Source organism: Salmo salar, chromosome ssa27 (assembly GCF_905237065.1).
Source record: "Salmo salar chromosome ssa27, Ssal_v3.1, whole genome shotgun sequence".
NCBI lineage: Eukaryota > Metazoa > Chordata > Actinopteri > Salmoniformes > Salmonidae > Salmo > Salmo salar.
Window position 1 is genome coordinate 16453039 of NC_059468.1, and position 18719 is coordinate 16471757.

Here is an 18719-nt window from a genome sequence, read left to right on the forward strand (position 1 = left end):
TCCCTCTAGTTGGTAATTGAGCTCAAAGGGATCCTGTGGAGGTGAAATAAACATACTTTGTCTCAGGCACACAGACAAACCTGGTTGCCACGGAGACAGACACCTAGTTACCAGGGTGTCACCGCTTACAGGATCCTCTGCCAACGTCACAGTAAACAGGAGAACCAGTCCCACACCTCCTGTCCTGTCAGGCCAAGTCACAGTCACGAAGCCCCACACCAAACCATGGCTGCTGCCTCAGCCAGTGGGTCTGGCAGATTGTCCAGTGATAAAAGGTACTCAGAAGCTTCTCCTTCAAGGTTGGCAAACGGTTCCACTTCACCATGTCGGAGCACTAAGCCAAGTAAGACCATTCAATAACCAGAGGACTAAATGGCTGCCTCTCCTCCACTTGCTCTCCATTGAGGTAGTAAATGTGGCAACAATGACTGATAGGAGTAATAATGCCTCAGTTGATTTCAGTGGAACTGTTATTTACAGTACCAGGTAATGGTTTTCTGGTTTCATTCAAAATACAATAGTGTGCTATTAAAGGGAATAGGCCTCAAAGAGCTAGTTCTGTCAGGCAATGCCTTAGTTGTGAAATACTTGAAAGAGCACAAGAGTGTAAATTGCCACACATTTCATACCACAGTAAGTCATGCCTCTCAGCCTGTTACCTACAAACGCCATTCAGTACAGTCTGTGCAAAGCTACTTTACAGTCTAACTTCAACTCTCCACTACGTTCAGACACTGGAGTGTCGGGTCTGAAAACAGACCGATGGACGCGCCATTCTGCCCAGACTCCAGCAGTTGCTATAGTAACGGAGTGGCTAGGCCCCCTCCGATGGCATGGAGAATAAAAAAATAAATAATAATAAATTTTAAAAAACACTTCTGGTCACTATGGTAACCCTGTCTTTAGGTGACTCCCAGATTCAGTTTACATTACATGGCAGAGTTGGTTTGGATTGAACTGCTATGATTACCAACTGAAGCATTACTAAATCTCATACTCTGTCCTCAGTATACTATAGACCTCGATAGACATCTATAGGCCTAAATGGCTATAGTGTAAATCTGCAGAAAATGACCAATGTAATGAGATTTAAGCAAGGCTGTACAGTATATGGATCTGACGTGAGCTACATATATTGTATGAAGTGATCAACATTAAGATCAGTTTCCAGACCCGGCTCTGTCATCAGCAACGGTAAAGATTGAAATTCTACCCGCGACAGACCCCAATTTAATTATTTCTATCCTCTTTAGTTCTCAGACTGTCACAGGTTGTGGTTTTTAGTGCTTCCTTTGGGAGGGTTATTTGATCCAGGGCCAGGGGGCAGGGCCAGCCTTTCAGCCTGGGCTTTGGCTCCCTTCCCTGGGTGTACCAAACACTACAGTCCCCTGCTGTGAGGCCTAGTGAAAACTTAGCAGCTAGAAGTGCCATTAAAATGCTGCCATTGTGCAGAGACGAGATCAAAGAGGCATTACTTTTGACTGAATCAGATTTCTGACAATTCTTCTATTTTAAATATTAATCCCACTGTTGGGTCATAATGAACATATGTCAACGTGCTTTATGAAACCACATATTGTGAATAATCTTTATACGTTTCAGGCCACCAAGACAACAGCAGCTCTCTAATGGCATGTGAGGGACAGAATGTGTGGCTAACCAAACTCCTGGCCTCATGCGTTTAGCTGACCCACAGGGACAAAGCACAGGGTGCCTGTTTATGGTGAGAGAGGGAGAGGCGAGGTGAGGTATTCCAACAGTTTACACTCCATCTATCTGGGGAAGCTTCCAATGTTTCCTTTGGCAGTCTGAAGCCAAACAACAAAATGTGGGAAGAATGCAGCGAGGAGGGAGCGGAGAGAAGAAACCACCAAGGAGACGGATCTCCCGCCAAACAGATGAATACAAAACACACTACAGACAAATATACACGAGCGTTGTAAGCAGCAAGATATCCCACCGCCAACCCCTCCACAGCAGTTTAGAGGAGATTCTCTGGCTAAGCGGGAGAGAACTGCCGTAGCATCTGCTCTCATGCTGATCCCACTGGAAACGGTGTCGCTCTTTGCACCTGGCTGAGTAATGACACTGAGGGAATAAAACTAAAAAAAACAAACTCTGTATTCTATTACCAGACAAGATGGAGCAGGAGACTAATGTGTTTCTCATGGTGCTGGTGCACACAGCGCTGTAACTAACTCGCCTCCATTGACCTAAAAAAAACAACAAAAAACATCTACGGTTTCTTGCCTCCCCACCTTTGAGCTGTGCGAGTCCACCACCCCCCCCCCCCCCGCCACTCGGTCCCCACAAAGCCAATGCAGCCCACCCAACTACTCCAGCATTTTATAGTGAGCAGAGTACACGCTGCAGCCACTTACTGCACAAGCTCATTACTGTAGTAAATCGAGAGGGGAGCTGCCACCCAGAGTTAGGCCTGTCCTCAGAAGGGGGCGACGCTTGTTGAAAAGGCTGCATTAACATGCACTGAGGGAGAGGTCATCTTTCGGAAAACGACCCCGGCTTGTTCAAGGGCCTCAAATGACTGCAATAAAAATTTAAATAATAAAAAGAGATACCTTCATCGTCACAGTAAATATGACACCCGAGTAATGTTTTGACTCGAACTTAACCCGTGGATACGTCAACAGTGTGCCAATCTAACACAGCAGTGGCCAAAGGACCATGTGGGGCTCTCTGGCAAAAAAACAGATATTCTACAGCTACATATGAAATATAACCATTATATATACACACACCACTACAAACATCATTGCATCACCGATTTATATAGAATAAATTGGTGGAAACCTAGAACCCCAAACTACATAGAGAGTTTTGTAATGAGTACACTACGATTCAAAACTCAGACATGAGTAAATACGAGTCCTATAAATCACGTATAATACAGCTGTGTAATCTGACTGTCAACTAGATTTAGACATCGATTATAATGATTTATAAAACATGTTGAATAACAATATAATGGCTAAAACAGCCTCCTCGTTGCCTATTCAGCAGCTCATCACGCATCAAGGCATTAGGAGTCTAACGTGGATCAATATAGTCAGAATGGAACCTCTATTGCTTTATCCCTGGAGGCTTACTGCTGCCTGATGAAGGTAAGTCAGAGTGGTAGAAGGGGATCTAGAGATAATACCGGATTGACCGAGAGTGTATAACTGATGTGTCCAGCCCCAGCTCAACCATAGAAGCAGTCCATGCACTCACTCTCCGCAGGGTCGGTACAACACAGACGTTTATGGGTTTTCAACCTAACTTCCGTTTGCCCTAAAGAACAGATGTAGGGACTCCACTGAGGCGTCTTTTTAGGCCTGCTATGTTAGGTTAGTGGTTGGATGGCAGGACAGTGCAGTACTAATGGTTTCATTAGGCTTTACAGTCAGTAAGACTCCCTAGAAGTCTACCTCACTCTGAACACAACCCTCACCAGCTGAATGGGTTCGGCCAAGGTGTCTTGTTCATAAGGCCCTCCATCCGCCCCTGTTCTGCCCTCCAGTCACACCCATGCAGCCTACCTACCACCGTCAAGTGTCCTCCCACCTCAGGGCTGAAGCATGTTGAGGCAAAACCAAAGACATCTAAAAACGCTGATACATCTCATGGATTCAGAACGGATGAGCTTTGGCTGCCTCTCTCTCACACACACACACACACACAGTGTAGTGCAGCTTGTGTCCCTCTCAGGGCAGTCCAGCCAAACCCACAGGAGTAGGAAGACATAAATCATGGAACAAAATGAAGCAGTGCATTCAGTGAGAATATGTGGTATGCATGAGTCTCATACATACATATACTCTGAATAGTCCTTCAATACAGCAATGTCAGACAGTCTTATCGCAGAATAATCGCACATATGATAGAGTATATTTCAGCACATGATTACAATATCAAACAGTACATAGGAACACATCCTCCTCAGCACAGATATGGAGTCATTATCCATGGTATCAATATAGTCACCCCCCATTTGTATGATATCACAGCAGTTCATCTGCCTGGTACAGTATGGCACTACCCTGGTAGTTTAATAAAATAGTCCATGAGCCTGGCTGGTAGTTTGCCCATAAAGAGGTTGGTCTAATGAACAGAAAAGAAACTGTGGCCTTGTGCAGAGATTGTGCCGAGACGGTAACAGCTGATAAGAGAAAGGTCACATTACATAACAGGGTAACAGGGGCAGGGTGCGTGAAGTAAAGCTGTCATAAAAATCAGGGATAGACAGAACGGAGAATAGGAGGCGATGGGCTGGCTGCAGCTGATCACTGGCGGCCCAAATTAAATCCGGCAGTTTGGGGAGCTCCCGTAACGACGCGGTAAAGTGGAACATTTGCTGTTGGCAGACAGCAAAACACTGAGAACTGAATAAATCCATCAATAAATGCAACAGCATCAAAAGGCTGTGTCTGCCAGTTCCCTCTCTCCACGTACTGTGGAGATCCAGCTCTCCACGTACTGTGGAGTCAGTGGTCCCGCCGATATAAAGGAGGATATAACTATGATTAATACTAAGAATGCTTGAGCAAGAAGGTGGAGGGTAGTGGTGTAGAATGAGGTGTCTGAAACCTTCCTGTTGAAACCTACCTCACAGCATCTCACTGGCCCAGTTACAGTGCCAAGTTTCGTCAGGGCAGAACTGTGAACTCTGCTGTGTTACACACGTGAAGAAAACGAGGATTTAAAAAAAAGACCATCTGCATTAAAACAGAAGGTTAAATGAAGCACATTCAGGCTCAGGCCCACAAACTCTCATGGGTGGATATGAGGCAAGAATTTAAATAGTAAAGCTGAAGGACTGGGGGGGGGGGGGCGAACTTTTACAGGCCTCGACCCCGGCCCCCTCTATTTTTGTTTCCTCTTTTTGTGCTCAACACACTGCAGTGGATTTTTCAACTTGGCCCTCATCAGTTGTGTGCCTGATGAAACAAACACTGACAGCTTCTTTACATTTGTAAAGACCCCTGCAGCAGCTGTGCTTATCCCACCACACAGCCAAGCTCTATCCCAGCACACAGAGGCCAGCCCAGCGCCACAAAGCCTGAATCAGAGGCAGCTCGATCCCACCACACATCCTGAGAACTCGCCCAGTCAGGACAAAATGGGCCTGGCTGCACGTCTCCTCTCAGTGGTATGTTCAGTTAAACTAATCACCACAAATCTAGCAACCGCTGCTACACAAATGACTTATTACACCCCCACCAAATTCACTGAATATACAGATATATAATTTCAGAGTGAGAGTGTTTGTGCCTCTAAAAATAAAATAAACATTTTTTTTGGGGGGGGGGGGGGGGGTTAACTTGTGTCCTATCAAAGGAGCGGTAACTGCCTTGTTTGCTTATTTAAACTTTTTTTTCCCCCCTGACATATGAACTTTAATAACATGGATGGAGCACATGGGGGAGAATCACAACTTACTCTTTTCCAGTGTTCCTGAGGAGCCAAGCATGGCTAATTGTCTAACGCTAATTAAGGGGACGTTAAACCAGAGGGGCCAAGAGTTGTTCTGAGGGGGAGGGTGTTGCGTTCTGAGTGGGGGGCCCCTGGGGGCCTGAGGAGAGGGGGCACCTCCAGGTTGTTTTGTCGTTCGCATGGTTTGGTCTGACCAGATTTTTACCCCAGCTGCTGCAGCTCAGCAGATGTGACAGCCATGTTCTGTGCAGTCCAACTCCACACACAAACATAGCCATATAAGCATACATATATAATTACATAAGTTATGAATAAAATATCAGACAATTTTAGACTTCAGTCTTGATTTCCACAGTGTCCTTTTCGCTGTCAAATTATCTCACCTGTCCCAAAGAAAGTTGGAAATGTAGTGCATTGATTACTTTAGCATTGCAGTAAAAGTTGAGTATGTTAGGGAGAAACAGTATCACACTCTGGGGAAAGTATAGAGTATATGGACTGTGTAACTATATGCTTAACACTAAGGGAAATGAGTATTATTTCACCTCATAATATATAAAAGTATAACGTCTCAATCACGTTAGAGTGTAATGTTTGGGCAAGGCCACAATCACACCTTACGAGGAGCGAACTGTGCTTTGATAACTCAAGTGTCGTGGGCCACAAACAACAGGCCCACACGTGGCCAAAATGTTTTGAGATTAAATATATGGGAATAAAAACGTGCATCATCTGAAATTATGTTATTATTCAAAGTAGTCCATAATAACTTGACATTGATTTCACACGAGGAAAATTCACACGACGACACGCAGTAACGTGAGGGTTAAAGTCAGCCAAGGGATGTGCCAGTGTCTCAGTTTGAGAGAGTACGTCATTGTTTAGTTTGCGCCTGTTTTAAAACTCAATTTAAAATATTTAACATCTTTTGGGTTACACAGAGAGTACAAATCTTGAAATTACCTAAATTGGTATAGCCCCTTTGACAAATTCGCCGGTATTAGGTAGTTGCAGATAGAAAATGGTCGCTTCTTGACTCCCCTTCACACGAACCTCTGCAATGCGACTGAAACACCACCTCTTTAAAATTACACCAAAAACAAGTTCGCGTTTAATCTACTATCCCCTTTAACACTTCGTTTAGCGGCATCCGGGGTCTCTCGTCTGCCTAAACTTAAATGCGGATTTAGAAGAAGAAAAAAAATGTCCGAGAAGCTTTAACATTCTGACTCAGCAAGCTCAGGCTGCAATATATTCCATTCACTGAGGTAACACAGACGTGCAACACGCAATTAAAACGATCAGACCCTTTATCGTATATCACTGTTAGTAAACCAACACAGACAAGCAACTCCTCATGAGCGTTCCACTACGATTGTAAAATTATTATAAATTCTTCGCAAATGTTACATTTCCTAACCCCTGTTCTGCTTCCTCTCCCTACCGAGAAAATTAAAGAGCCACAGTCCACTCGTCATGGTCGGACCGTGCTTTTCAGTTACACTCATGTCACGTCAACATAACTAAAGTGAATGTTGTTGTGATATCCAACAGCAAAAGTGTTAATTTATAAATGCCACGGTGTATAGAGGGGCTGCTCAGGATGGGGGTATGCAACCCGTTATCAGCCATGGGAGATATGGCGGTCTCTCTTCGTGGCTCTGAAAGGGACTAAAGGAGAAAAATATATTTTGAAAACAATTAGCCAGCTCATGTGGAAAATTCTGACTTAAGTTGTTGTGTGTGGTTTATTGATTTCTCGTACAGTGATGATTCCTCAATGCGCATTGCCCTTCCATGGCGAGTTAATAATCAAATAAATAGCCTTGTCTGATGTTGAAGAACTGAAGCAACAGACACTATAAATATAAACAGACTCTTTCAAATCAAAGACGTCTAATTGATAACACATTCTACAACTTCAATATCTGAAAGGCAATTCGACCCCAGTAGGCCACAGCTGTGTAATGGTAACCTTCCTACTTCGTGATCGAAGTGGATGCATTTTCTTCGAAACAGGCGAATTGAACGTGCAAACTTGTAAAGGTCAAATTATTTTATGCACATTGGCCAATAATAAGAAAGTAGCTACTCACGTATTTCTTTTGGATGATATTCCTCTTAGGTCTTTCCTTGCTCATTCTGCAATCCAAAATATTTTGCTAAAGAGAGAATGGCCACATGAATTTCTTTCTTTGACTCTCGCTTCTCCCGGAGCACACCAAACACAATTTAAATCCCCGGTCTGTTGCGAGCTCTCTGGCTTTGTAGAATCCTCACTCTGGGTTTCCCTCAACGATCTGGTTTCTGTCGTTAGATTCCAAATTAAAGGTCCACGACGAACAGAGACGAACCCAAAACAAACTCACGTCGGCATAACATACTCAAAACAATTCACAACAAATAACTTCCATTCGCAAAAACCCCTCGGCGTTCTCTCTCCCGGCTATCCTGACATGAATATTCTAAAGGTATTAGTCTTATTTTAAAAGTCACATCTTGTTTGAGAAGAGGATATCAATCGAACCAAATAAATAAATAAAATAAAAAAGGTTCGATGTCCCGTTTTGGCTGGAGCTATCTGACGACGACTGTTGGCTACTCCAGCACCGCTGCTATTCTGAACGAGGCGAGCTTCTTTCTTTCCCAGGTTCAGCCTATCACATCCGTTACCATGGACAGCGGCAACTTTAAAAGACCGTTTTTCGGGCACCGGGTAAAAATTATTTTACAAAACGGGAGATGAATAATATATCACGGATAAAGTAGCCTACTTTGTTTGAAGGAATCGGATCTCCACACGTAGGCTAGTTGGTTCTTTGAAAATTACAAGTTACCACGTGTTTCCTATTTCTCCTCAGTGGCTTGAGCTATCAAGTGAAAAGCTGATCTGGATGCCAATCATATTTAGTGTGCAAATTAGCAACCTTGTTTCAAGCCCTCAATCTATGTAATAGCAATGCTACAAATTAATCAATAATATTCTGTTGCCAAAGTAAATACTGTTTTTAGCCCACAGGCCTACATTCACCTTCAGAATGGCATTGTGCATTGAGGTAAGGAAGGTGAAGTCAAGTACACCTTCCATCACAGCTACCATATTATTTTTGGGAAGCTTATAAAATGTAAATGTCATTTTTTCCCTCTAAGATTTAAGATTTTCAAAACTTGCTTCCTTGTTAAATTCACTCCAGATGTGCACAACTTCTGGCAGACTCACTAAACACCATTGAGAAATAGTCACCAGAATCAGAGATTATGCTACAGGACTGCTTTTGAGACTAACATTGACAAGCTAACCACCTCCATCACTGGAAAATGCATTGGCTACATTGTCCCCACATGAGGGTTCGTTGCTTCCCCAATCAAAAGCCCTGGATTAACACAGGTTGTTAATCCATTAAAGGACTACACAACCCTGAGGCTACTGCCAAGGATATGAATAAGTACAAGAAGTCCTGCTATGACCTCCATAGAGTCATCAAACGAGAAAATTGACAATATAGTAATAAGGTGGAATCATACTACACAGGCTCCGACTCCCGTCGCTTGTGGCAGGGGCTACAGTCCAATACGGATTAAAAAGGAAAAGCAACCGTGATCTGCCCAACGATGCCTCTCTACGAACTCAATGCATTTTATGCACGCTTTGACAACAACATCGTGCCGGGTGTGAGGGCCGTCACCAACCCAGAGGATTGGGTGATCTTGCTCTCCGAGGCAGACGTGAGAAAAGTCTTTAACCAGGTCAACACCCGCAAGGCCGCGGGTCCAGCCCGGTAGCACTCACTTCTGTAATCATGAAGTGCTTTGAGAGGCTGGTTATGGCACATATTAACTCCACCATCCCAGACGCCCTAGACCCAATTTGCATACCGCCCCAACAGATCCATAAATGACACAATCTCAATTGCTCACCACAACGCCCTCACCCATCTAGAGAAGAGGAAGACCTATGTGAGAATGCTGTTCATTGACTACAGCTTAGCGTTCAACGCCATTGTCCTCTCTAAACTCGTCACCAAGCTTAGGACACTGGGTCTGAACACCTCCCTCTACAACTGGATCCTGAACTTCCTGACAGGAAACCCCGGGGGGTGAGGGTAGGCAACATCCCCTCTGCCACACAGACCCTCAACACAGGTTCCCCAAAAGGATGTGTGCTTACTCCCCTCCTGTACCCCTGTTCACCCATGACTGCAGGGCCACGCACAACTTCAACACCATCATCAAGTTGGCTGACGACACGACGGTGGTAGGCCTGATCACCGGCAATGATGAGTCAGCCTACAGGGAGGAGGTCAGTGACCTGCCAGTGTGGTGCCAGAGCAACAACCTCTCTCTCAACGTCAGTAAGACCACGGAGCTGATCGTGGACTACAGGAAACAGGGGGATGAGCACGCCCCCATCCACACGGCCCGATCCACCCACATTGGCTGCAGTGGATCAGGTCGAGAGCTTCAGGTTCCTGTGTGTCCAAAGCACTAAAGACGTAAAATGGTCGGAATACACGCGCACAGTCGTGAAGAAGGCACGACAGCACCTCTTTCCCCTCAGGAGGTTGAAATGGTTTGGCATGGGCCCTCAAATCCTCAAAAAGTTCTACAGCTGTACCACTGAGAGCATCTTGACTAGCTGCATCGCTACCTGGTATGGCAGTACCACCACCATCGATCCACTGGCGCTACAAAGGGTGGTGCGAACAGCCCAGTACATCACTATATCAGGTGGTGTGGAAGGAAGGCCTGGAAAATCGTTAAAGACTCCAACTACCCAAGCCATAGTCTATTCTCTCTGCTTCGCATTGTCAAGCGGTGCCAGTGCATCAAGTCTGACACTAACAGGCTCTTGAACAGCTTCTATCCACAAGCAATAAGACTGATTCATAGACTGAGTTAACATTGTATTTTTATTGACCTTATTTACATTTTTGCACTGTTTCTATGCACACTCACAGGCCCTACACACTCACTCCATCATCTGCTCACTCACACATAATATATACATGCATTTATACTGACTCTACACACATGCACACCCACTCACATACAAGCTGCTGCTACTCTGTTTATCTTATATCCTGTTACCTAGTTCCCTTACCCCTATACTGTACATATCTACCTCCATCACTCCAGTATCCCTGCACATTGTAAATATGGTATTTGAACTGACCCTGTCAGTTCAGCCTTCGGAAAGTATTCAGAGGGGACAATGGTGCAACATCTCAAGACATCAGTCAGGAAGTTAAAGCTTGGTCGCAAATGGGTCTTCCAAATGGACAGTGACCCCAAGCAAACTTCCAAAGTTGTGGCAAAATGGCTTAAGGACAACAAAATCAAGGTATTGGAGTGGCCATCACAAAGCCCTGACCTCAATCCTATCGACAATTTGTGGGAAGAACTGAAAAAGTGTGTGCGAGCAAGGAGTCCTACAAACCTGACTCAGTTACACCAGCTCTGTCAGGAGGAATGGGCAAAAATTCACCCAACTTATTGTGGGAAGCTTGTGGAAGGCTACCTGAAACGTTTGACCCAAGTTAAACAATTTAATGGCAATGCTACAAAATACTAATTGAGTATATGTAAACTTTTGACCCACTGGGAATGTGATGAAAGAAATAAAAGCTGAAATAAATAATTATCTCTACTATTATTCTGACATTTCACATTCTTAAAATAAAGTGGTGATCCTAACTGCTCACTCACACATAATATGCACATGCATTTATACTGACTCTACACACATGCACACCCACTCACATACAAGCTGCTGCTACTCTGTTTATCTTATATCCTGTTACCTAAGACAGGGCATTTTTACTAGGACTAAATGTCACGAATTGTGAAAAACTGAGTTTAAATGTGTTTGGCTAAGGTGTATGTAAACTTCCGACTTCAACTGTATGTAGTTTTACTTGTGCATGTGACATTAAAACTTGAAAGACTCATGCTTCTTTCGTAAATGATGTCTGAGTGTTGGAGCGTGCCCCCGGCTATCCGTCAATAAAAAAGAAATCAAGAAAATTGTGCCGCCCTGTTTGCTTAATTTAAGGAATTAGAAACGATTTATTCTTTAACATTTGATACTTAAAGTACAGTATATTTTAGCAATTACATCGTTTTTTGGTATTTTTAAAACCAAGTACTTTTTTACTTTTACTCAAGTATTATTTTACTGTGTGACTTTCACTTTTACTTAAGGCATTTTCTATTAAGGTATCTTTACTTTTACTCAAGTATGACAATTGAATACTTTTTCCACCACTGCCATTCAGTTCGGTTCAACGTTTGCTACATTGCGTGACGGTTTGTACGCTGCTGAACAACATACTACTGAACAACATGTTTCCCTAAAACAGTGCGCACTGTTATTCGACATCCTTTGAGGTATGCTTTCTACAGTTCAGTGGGTGTAGCGAGGTGTGGCCTGATCAATATGTGTGTGGCCATTGCAAAACAGGTGCTGCACACACCATACACAATCCCATCTGGGCCTCCATAGTCCTCTTCTTCAACTTGTTATTCAGTACCGTTTCCGTTTAAATTAACATTAAACACCGTTCTGTTGTAGGCTACTAAACGAACCCCAGGTGAAATCCAGGCTACTGTAGAAAGTTACAGTAATAGAAGTGTGACAAATGCACATACACCATCAATATGACTCAAAATGAGCTTTTCATGTTAAAATTGACTCGAAGTTTAAATCGATTAATCATAGCTTACTGACCATGAATCTAAGCATTCTGCCAAGCCTTCCTTCACTAAAGTGGAACTGTAGGCATCTACCACCTCCTCCTCAACTAAGGGAAAATCTCCTCTCTCACCTGAGAACCAGTGATTTAGCAGTGAACAGGGAACCAATTAGTCAAAGGTTTTTGACTTAAAGTTCAGTAAACCTTCCTTCAAGTCGAAAGGGTCATATCCAAATATGTCTTCATTTCAGTGAACAAGAAGAGAAATGGTGTCACGACTTCCGCCGAAGTCGGTCGCTCTCCTTGTTCGGGCGACGTTCGGCGGTCGACGTCACCGGCCTTCTAGCCACCGCCGATCCACTTTTCATTTTCTATTTGTTTTGTCTCTGTTTTACACACCTGATTTCAATCCCACAATTACTTGTTCATTATTTAACCCTCTGTTCCCCCATGTTTTTTTGTGAGTGATTGTTTATTGTATTTTCGGTCTGTCATGGTGTGCGTGTATTTGTTACTTTGTATATCTGACATTTTGAGTAAAGTACATTGATTACTCATATCTGCTGTCCTGCGCCTGACTCTCTACACCAGCTACACCTAGGACCCATTACAAATGGTTTGAAAATGTACCACAATCCAGGAATGGAAGGTGTCGCTGTACTCCTTACTTTCCCATTATCCCATTCGGCAAATTGAGAAGGTTGAAATACTGCTAGTTATTAATGAAACTGCCTTTTTCATCATTCTAGGTAGCTACTGATGAATGAGCTACAGCTCATTTAATTCCACAACACCTCCAGCAGCTACTCACCCAATTGCTTGGCGTCGCATTTTCATGGAATCCAATGGGCTGATTTAGCATTAGCTAGCTTATAATGCTGATGGAAAAGGTTTATTAAAAACGAGCAGTATTTCAATCTTCTTAATTTGCCTATTGGCAGAATTAGGAGTACAGCGACATCTTCCATCCCTGGATGGAGGGCGATTTTCAAACTGCCATCCCCCTGCATCTCTCTAATTCAGAGGGGTTGGGTTAAATGCGGAAGTACATTTCAGTTGAATGCATTCTGTTGTGCAACTGACTAGGTATCCCCTTTCCCTTTCTCGTTCACAGAGATTAAAATATTTGGCATATGACTGTTTTCGACTTGCAAAGTCAACAACTCTACTGCCTTCTGTTACTCAGAACATCCCTACTGGTCCCTACACTGTCAGGGCTTATCATTGCTTTGAAGTCATCCAAACTGTGTGTGTGTCTGCGTCTTGAAGGACTGATCAGCAGGATCTCGGTTGGTTGTGATGACTGTTTGATGACTGGTTTCTCTTCCTCCTCAGTGACCTATCAGGAGGAATGACGAGGCCTACATGTTGATGCAGTTTGTGAAGGGAAGACTGTGTAGACCAGAGGAGGCTGGTGAGGGGAGGACGGCTCATAACAATGAATGGAGTGAATGGAATGGTATCAAACACATGGAAACCAGGTGTGTGATGTGTTTGAGACCATTACATTTATTCTGTTCCAGCCATTACTATTAGCCCATCCTCCCATTTTAAAGTGCCACCAGCCACCACTGGTGTGGACCTGTGTGATGTGGGTATGTACTGTTACTGTTGTTCACAGCAGCAAAGTCAAGCCTCTGAGATCATGTCAAAAGGGAAGGTAAAGTCTCTTCTGCTGTTGTATTGGCTCTTTAATAAGCTAAACAACATCAGTCTATTCACACTGGGGATGGATCAGGTGCACTTCCTGATGATAGTGAACCGAAGTGCTGAAATGAGCCCTACAGGGAACAGATGAAAACCAGTGCATGAACATGCAGATTTCATTATAATCATGCAACGAGAATGGGATATCACTCCCCAGCATGTTTGATGTAGATTCAGCACCATGCTCACAGTGATCAAAGCGGTGAACTTGTCCATGAATGAACAAACACTATGAATCAATATCTGGCAGATCAATAAGCCACAGTGAAACCTGCAGATGACGTTATATTATGGATCTGATTAAATGCGACCAGCCTCCAGACTTCACACTGATCCCAGTTAACCACACGGTTGTTAGACTTTATATAATAACTTTCATTTATAAGCCATTGTCAGATCATTTGTAAGGTATGTGTTAATGATTTGCTGAACATTTGTAAATCTTTATTACTAATTTATTAAATATCAGTAAGCTATTTATAAACTGTTACACTATAATAATGTCCGTTATTGTATAGGGATAAATATATTTTTTTTATCATAATTTAACTCGTCAGTGATGTGCGACCTTGATGTAGAAACATAAATAGTTCAGTTAATGTTTTGGACATGAGTTACGTCTTTCTGTTTTTCCATGTCCTCCTGCTCCCAGGGGTTCTGTGGGGCTCTGTCCTGTTTAGTGACATTTAAGCCCACTATTCCTGCCTGGCCCCTGATCACTAATCCTGCTTGGCCCTTGATCACTAATACTGCTCGGCCCCTGATCACTAATCCTGCCTGGCCCCTGATCACTAATCCTGCTTGGCCCCTGATCCATAATCCTGCTTGGCCCCTGATCACTAATCCTGCTCGGCCCCTGATCACAAATCCTGCTTGGCCCCTGATCACTATTCCTGCTGGCCTCTATTCACTATTCCTGCTGGCCTCTATTCACTATTTCTGCTGCCCTCTATTCACTACTCCTGCCTGGCCCCTGATCACTAATCCTGCCTGATCCCTATTCACTATTCCTGCTGGCCTCTATTCACTATTCCTGCTGGCCTCTATTCACTATTCCTGCTGGCCTTTATTCACTACTCCTGCCTGGCCCCTGTTCACTAATCCTGCCTGATCCCTGTTCATTATTCCTGCAGGTCTCCATTCCAAATGCATGTTCTCCACTAATAGCTGTAGATACACTTGACTTGATCTAGGGGCCCATGCAGGCCATGACGCTGAGCAGACAGACACGTTTAAACCTCCTCTTTAGAGTGCTGCTTTAACAGGCTGCTGTTTGGTGTTAGGTCTGCTCTGAGGTGGGGAGGTGGTGTGGAGGTGGATTGAGGAGTCTGACTGTGTCCCGATGGGCCGGGTGGGGGGGGGTTGATTAGAGTTTTCACTCCCCATGGTTTTAATTGGTGAGTGAGGCTGATCAGAGCAGACGGTGCTACTCAGACTGATGTCTCGTAGCAGAGTAAATGGAACGAGCGGGAGGTGCAGTGGAGGGAAAATACCATTAATTTAGCATGGCTAATAAAGCATTGACAAAAAGGGAATCCAAATTAATGTTGAGAGATCTTAAAAAATATATATATATATCTCAACTCTCATGGTACTGGGAACTTGTTTTTAAACTGTTGGAACAGTATCACTGTTAGTGTAACTTCAAATATTTGGGCTAATTTTTGTGGTATTATAATGTTGAATGTGGTATTATAATAATGAATCTGGTATAAATAGCAAGGCTTCTTTTACTCTTTTTATTATAGAAAGATGATCACTCAGGCTCCCGAGTGGTGCAGCTGTCTAAGGCACTCCATCTCAGTGCTAGAGACATCACTACAGACACCCTGGTTCGATTCCAGGCTGTATTACAACCGGCCGTGATTGGGAGTCCTATTGGGCGGCGCACAATTAGCCCAGTGTCGTCCGGGTTTGGCCAGGGTAGGCCGTCATTGTAAATAAGAATTTGTTCTTAATTTGTCTGGGTTTGGCCAGGGTAGGCCGTCATTGTAAATAAGAATGTGTTCTTAATTAACTTGCCTAGTTAAATAAAGGTTACATTTAAAAAATACTGTAATTTTTTTTAACCAAAATTCACTCCACTTCCCAAAATACAACTCCACTACAGAAACAGACAGAGGAACAGCCCTGTGCTGCTGGGTGGGGGAGGAGGATGTAAAATAGATGCTTGCCACTTGTACACTTTTGTCTTTTCAAGCTGCTGTAAAATGTAAGTATTAGTGAGGATATTGAATATTACACAAGAGAGTGAGAAATAATATTTTAAATGGTGTGGCGTGCCGAGGGTCGCGCTTGTATTAAATTACCCTGTTGAAATGGAAATCCTGTAACTAGTCTCATTAAAGTGAGGTTAACCTCCCCTGCCCCCTCTACCCTCTCCCCCACCGCCCTCTCCTCTCTGCTGGGACCAGTCAAGATCACAAACAACATTTATTTTACAGCCTTGGCCCCCGCAGAGGGACTGAGAGTCCCAGTCTACCACGCAGGATAATTGGACACCTTGAGTTCCTAAATCCCTCCTGGAATGAAATACATGCTAGGTAATTGCATCAGCTGGACTCAAATGGAAACACCAATGAGAAAGCGAGAAAATCCAAGTTCAATGTGAACAACAACAGAATCCAAAGACTGTGTAACTGTTCACGTCGTGAAATGTCAGTTACACTACTGCTCTACTGTATGGTTAAACACAACCACAAGGGTGCTGCTGCCCCACAACTGTTGTTGTGTTGTTGTGTTTGTTGACAATGTTAGTTGTCACAGCCTCACCTCAGAACCCACAGCCTTACCTGTCCTCGCCTAGGAACCCTGTCTTCATCCTGTCTCTATGGGACTGTCTGATGTGGAGTTGGTTCTGTCCAGCTGAACCTGTTGCTTGGAGACGCCCCCCATCTGATACAGTCTGATGTGGACACTTTGTGTCTTCTGTCTGTCACTGTCTCTCTGTGATCTCTCCGTTCAACTGAACGTTCTGGTTGTCATTCTCTTCCTCCCACTCAGCAGTCGGAGTCCATTCACATTTCCCCTCCTCACATTCTGGGGTTTGATTAAGTGGATTTGTCTCTAGCCATGATTCAGTGATGACCAGGGGAGGCCTGCCATCCTCAGTGTAGTCACGTAGCGAGCGGCTAGAGAAGGTGCTCTGTTCGGCTGACTGACTGACTCAGCTGGGTTGAGCTGAAAGTTCTCCAGAGGGACCTGAGTCTCTTGGGTCTCCCTGTAGCCCTGAGGCCCTTTCATGCCCAGGACACCTGCACCGTTCACAAACACCAGCCTTCCTCTGCTTTGTGATCACAGGGAGAGAGGGAAGAGAGAGAGAGAGAAGAGAGCGAGGGGAGAGAAAGAGTGAAGAGAGAGAGCAAGCAAGGAGAGAGAGAGAGAGAGCGAGCGAGGAGAAAGGGAGCGGGAGCGGGAGCGAGGCCACTGCCACTGACCTCAGCCATCTGGGAAAAAAGTAACACAAATGGGGCATGGCCAGGATCAACTGGGGAGCACAGAACGACAAGACAGACTGGGCATTCTGGGAAAGGAGGGAGCAGAGAGGGAGAGATGGTTCCAGGTACTCCTAGCATCAATGAGTCTCTACTGTATAACCTGTGAGCAGAATAGAGCCTTTTCACAGACATGGTGGAATATTCCCTATGTTTTATATGGAGCTGGTCCTAGCTGCTTTGTTTGCATGATAACAAGAGAAGGTGATTGTAACAGAAAGTCCTGTTGATTAGCATTTCCCCTGGTTCCCCTGGGCTCTGGTCACTGAGCTACACATGTCCCTCTCCTGATGGGATGGAGGTTGTCAGAGCCTGGAGAGTTGTGAATGACAGGAGGGTTGGAGGAGGATTGTGTTCTCGAGGCAACCCCTTGTTGGTCTGGCCTGGTCCTACAGCAGCCTGATTAGCAACTAAAAGGCTGTAATTGTACTGAAACTAACTGAAAAACCACAGGCTGGTTGGGGAGAGAGGAGAAAGAGAGAAAGGAGAGTAGAGAGAGAGAAAAGAGAGTAGAGAGAGAGAGAAAGGAGAGAGAAAAATAGAGAAAGGTGTTTTTATGTGTTGATCTCGATTCAACCTTGAACACTTTCTACCTCTTCTGTATGCGCTCTTGTTGTAATGTGATGGTTCAGGAGTAGAACATGAAGTGGAGTGAACAATATGAACACCACGTTCCCCACCATGTTACTCTGGTTGCTGGCCTGTGTTCATGAATAGAGGTCTCTTTAGTGATCATCATTGGTATTTTACCTTTATCAAACGCATACACCGAATAATAATAACGATATTGAACTGCGTCAGTGTGGTGGGATGGTGACTAGTAATACATGTGTAATAAAGGCTCCCTAGCACTCTCTTGTCATATCATCCTCTTCATGAGAATACAGCTCTGATAACCATCATTATGGCAATAAATGAAACCATGAATCACTCAACTGAACATTGAAGAGTAATTATGTAGTCCTCTGTGTTTCTATCATATTTCACTAGGATCATTTGCCTATCAAAGGTTGCTCCAACACAAGATGTTACTCAGTAGACTCAGTATATTCATACTACTGGTAGGCTCACAGCTCTCCCTGTGTATTTTTAATGAATTCTAATCCCAAACTTTTTATTCCATACCTCATACCAGATTTATTAGGATTTATCGCACAATTGGCCCAGCGTCGTCAGGGTTAGGGGAGGGTTTGGCCGGTGGGGCTTTAGTTGACTCATCGCAATATAGCGACTCCTTGTGGCGGGCCGGGTGCCTACGGGCTGACCCCAGGTGCCTACGGGCTGACCCCAGGTGCCTACGGGCTGACCCCAGGTGTCTACGGGCTGACCCCAGGTGTCTACGGGCTAACCCCAGGTGCCTACGGGCTGACCCCAGGTGCCTACGGGCTGACCC

The 18719-nt window shown here is 44.3% G+C and overlaps 1 protein-coding gene across 1 annotated transcript in view; it reads right to left on the bottom strand.

Annotated features, from left to right (window-relative positions):
• Positions 1–8107, bottom strand: part of LOC106588581 (protein Jumonji-like) — a 97257-nt gene extending 89150 nt beyond the window's left edge. Inside the window, 1 exon segment of the mRNA XM_014177727.2 lies at positions 7530–8107. Within this exon segment, the coding sequence (XP_014033202.2) occupies positions 7530–7574 (45 nt within the window). The 5' untranslated portion in view covers positions 7575–8107.
• Positions 8108–18719: the final 10612 nt, after the last annotated feature.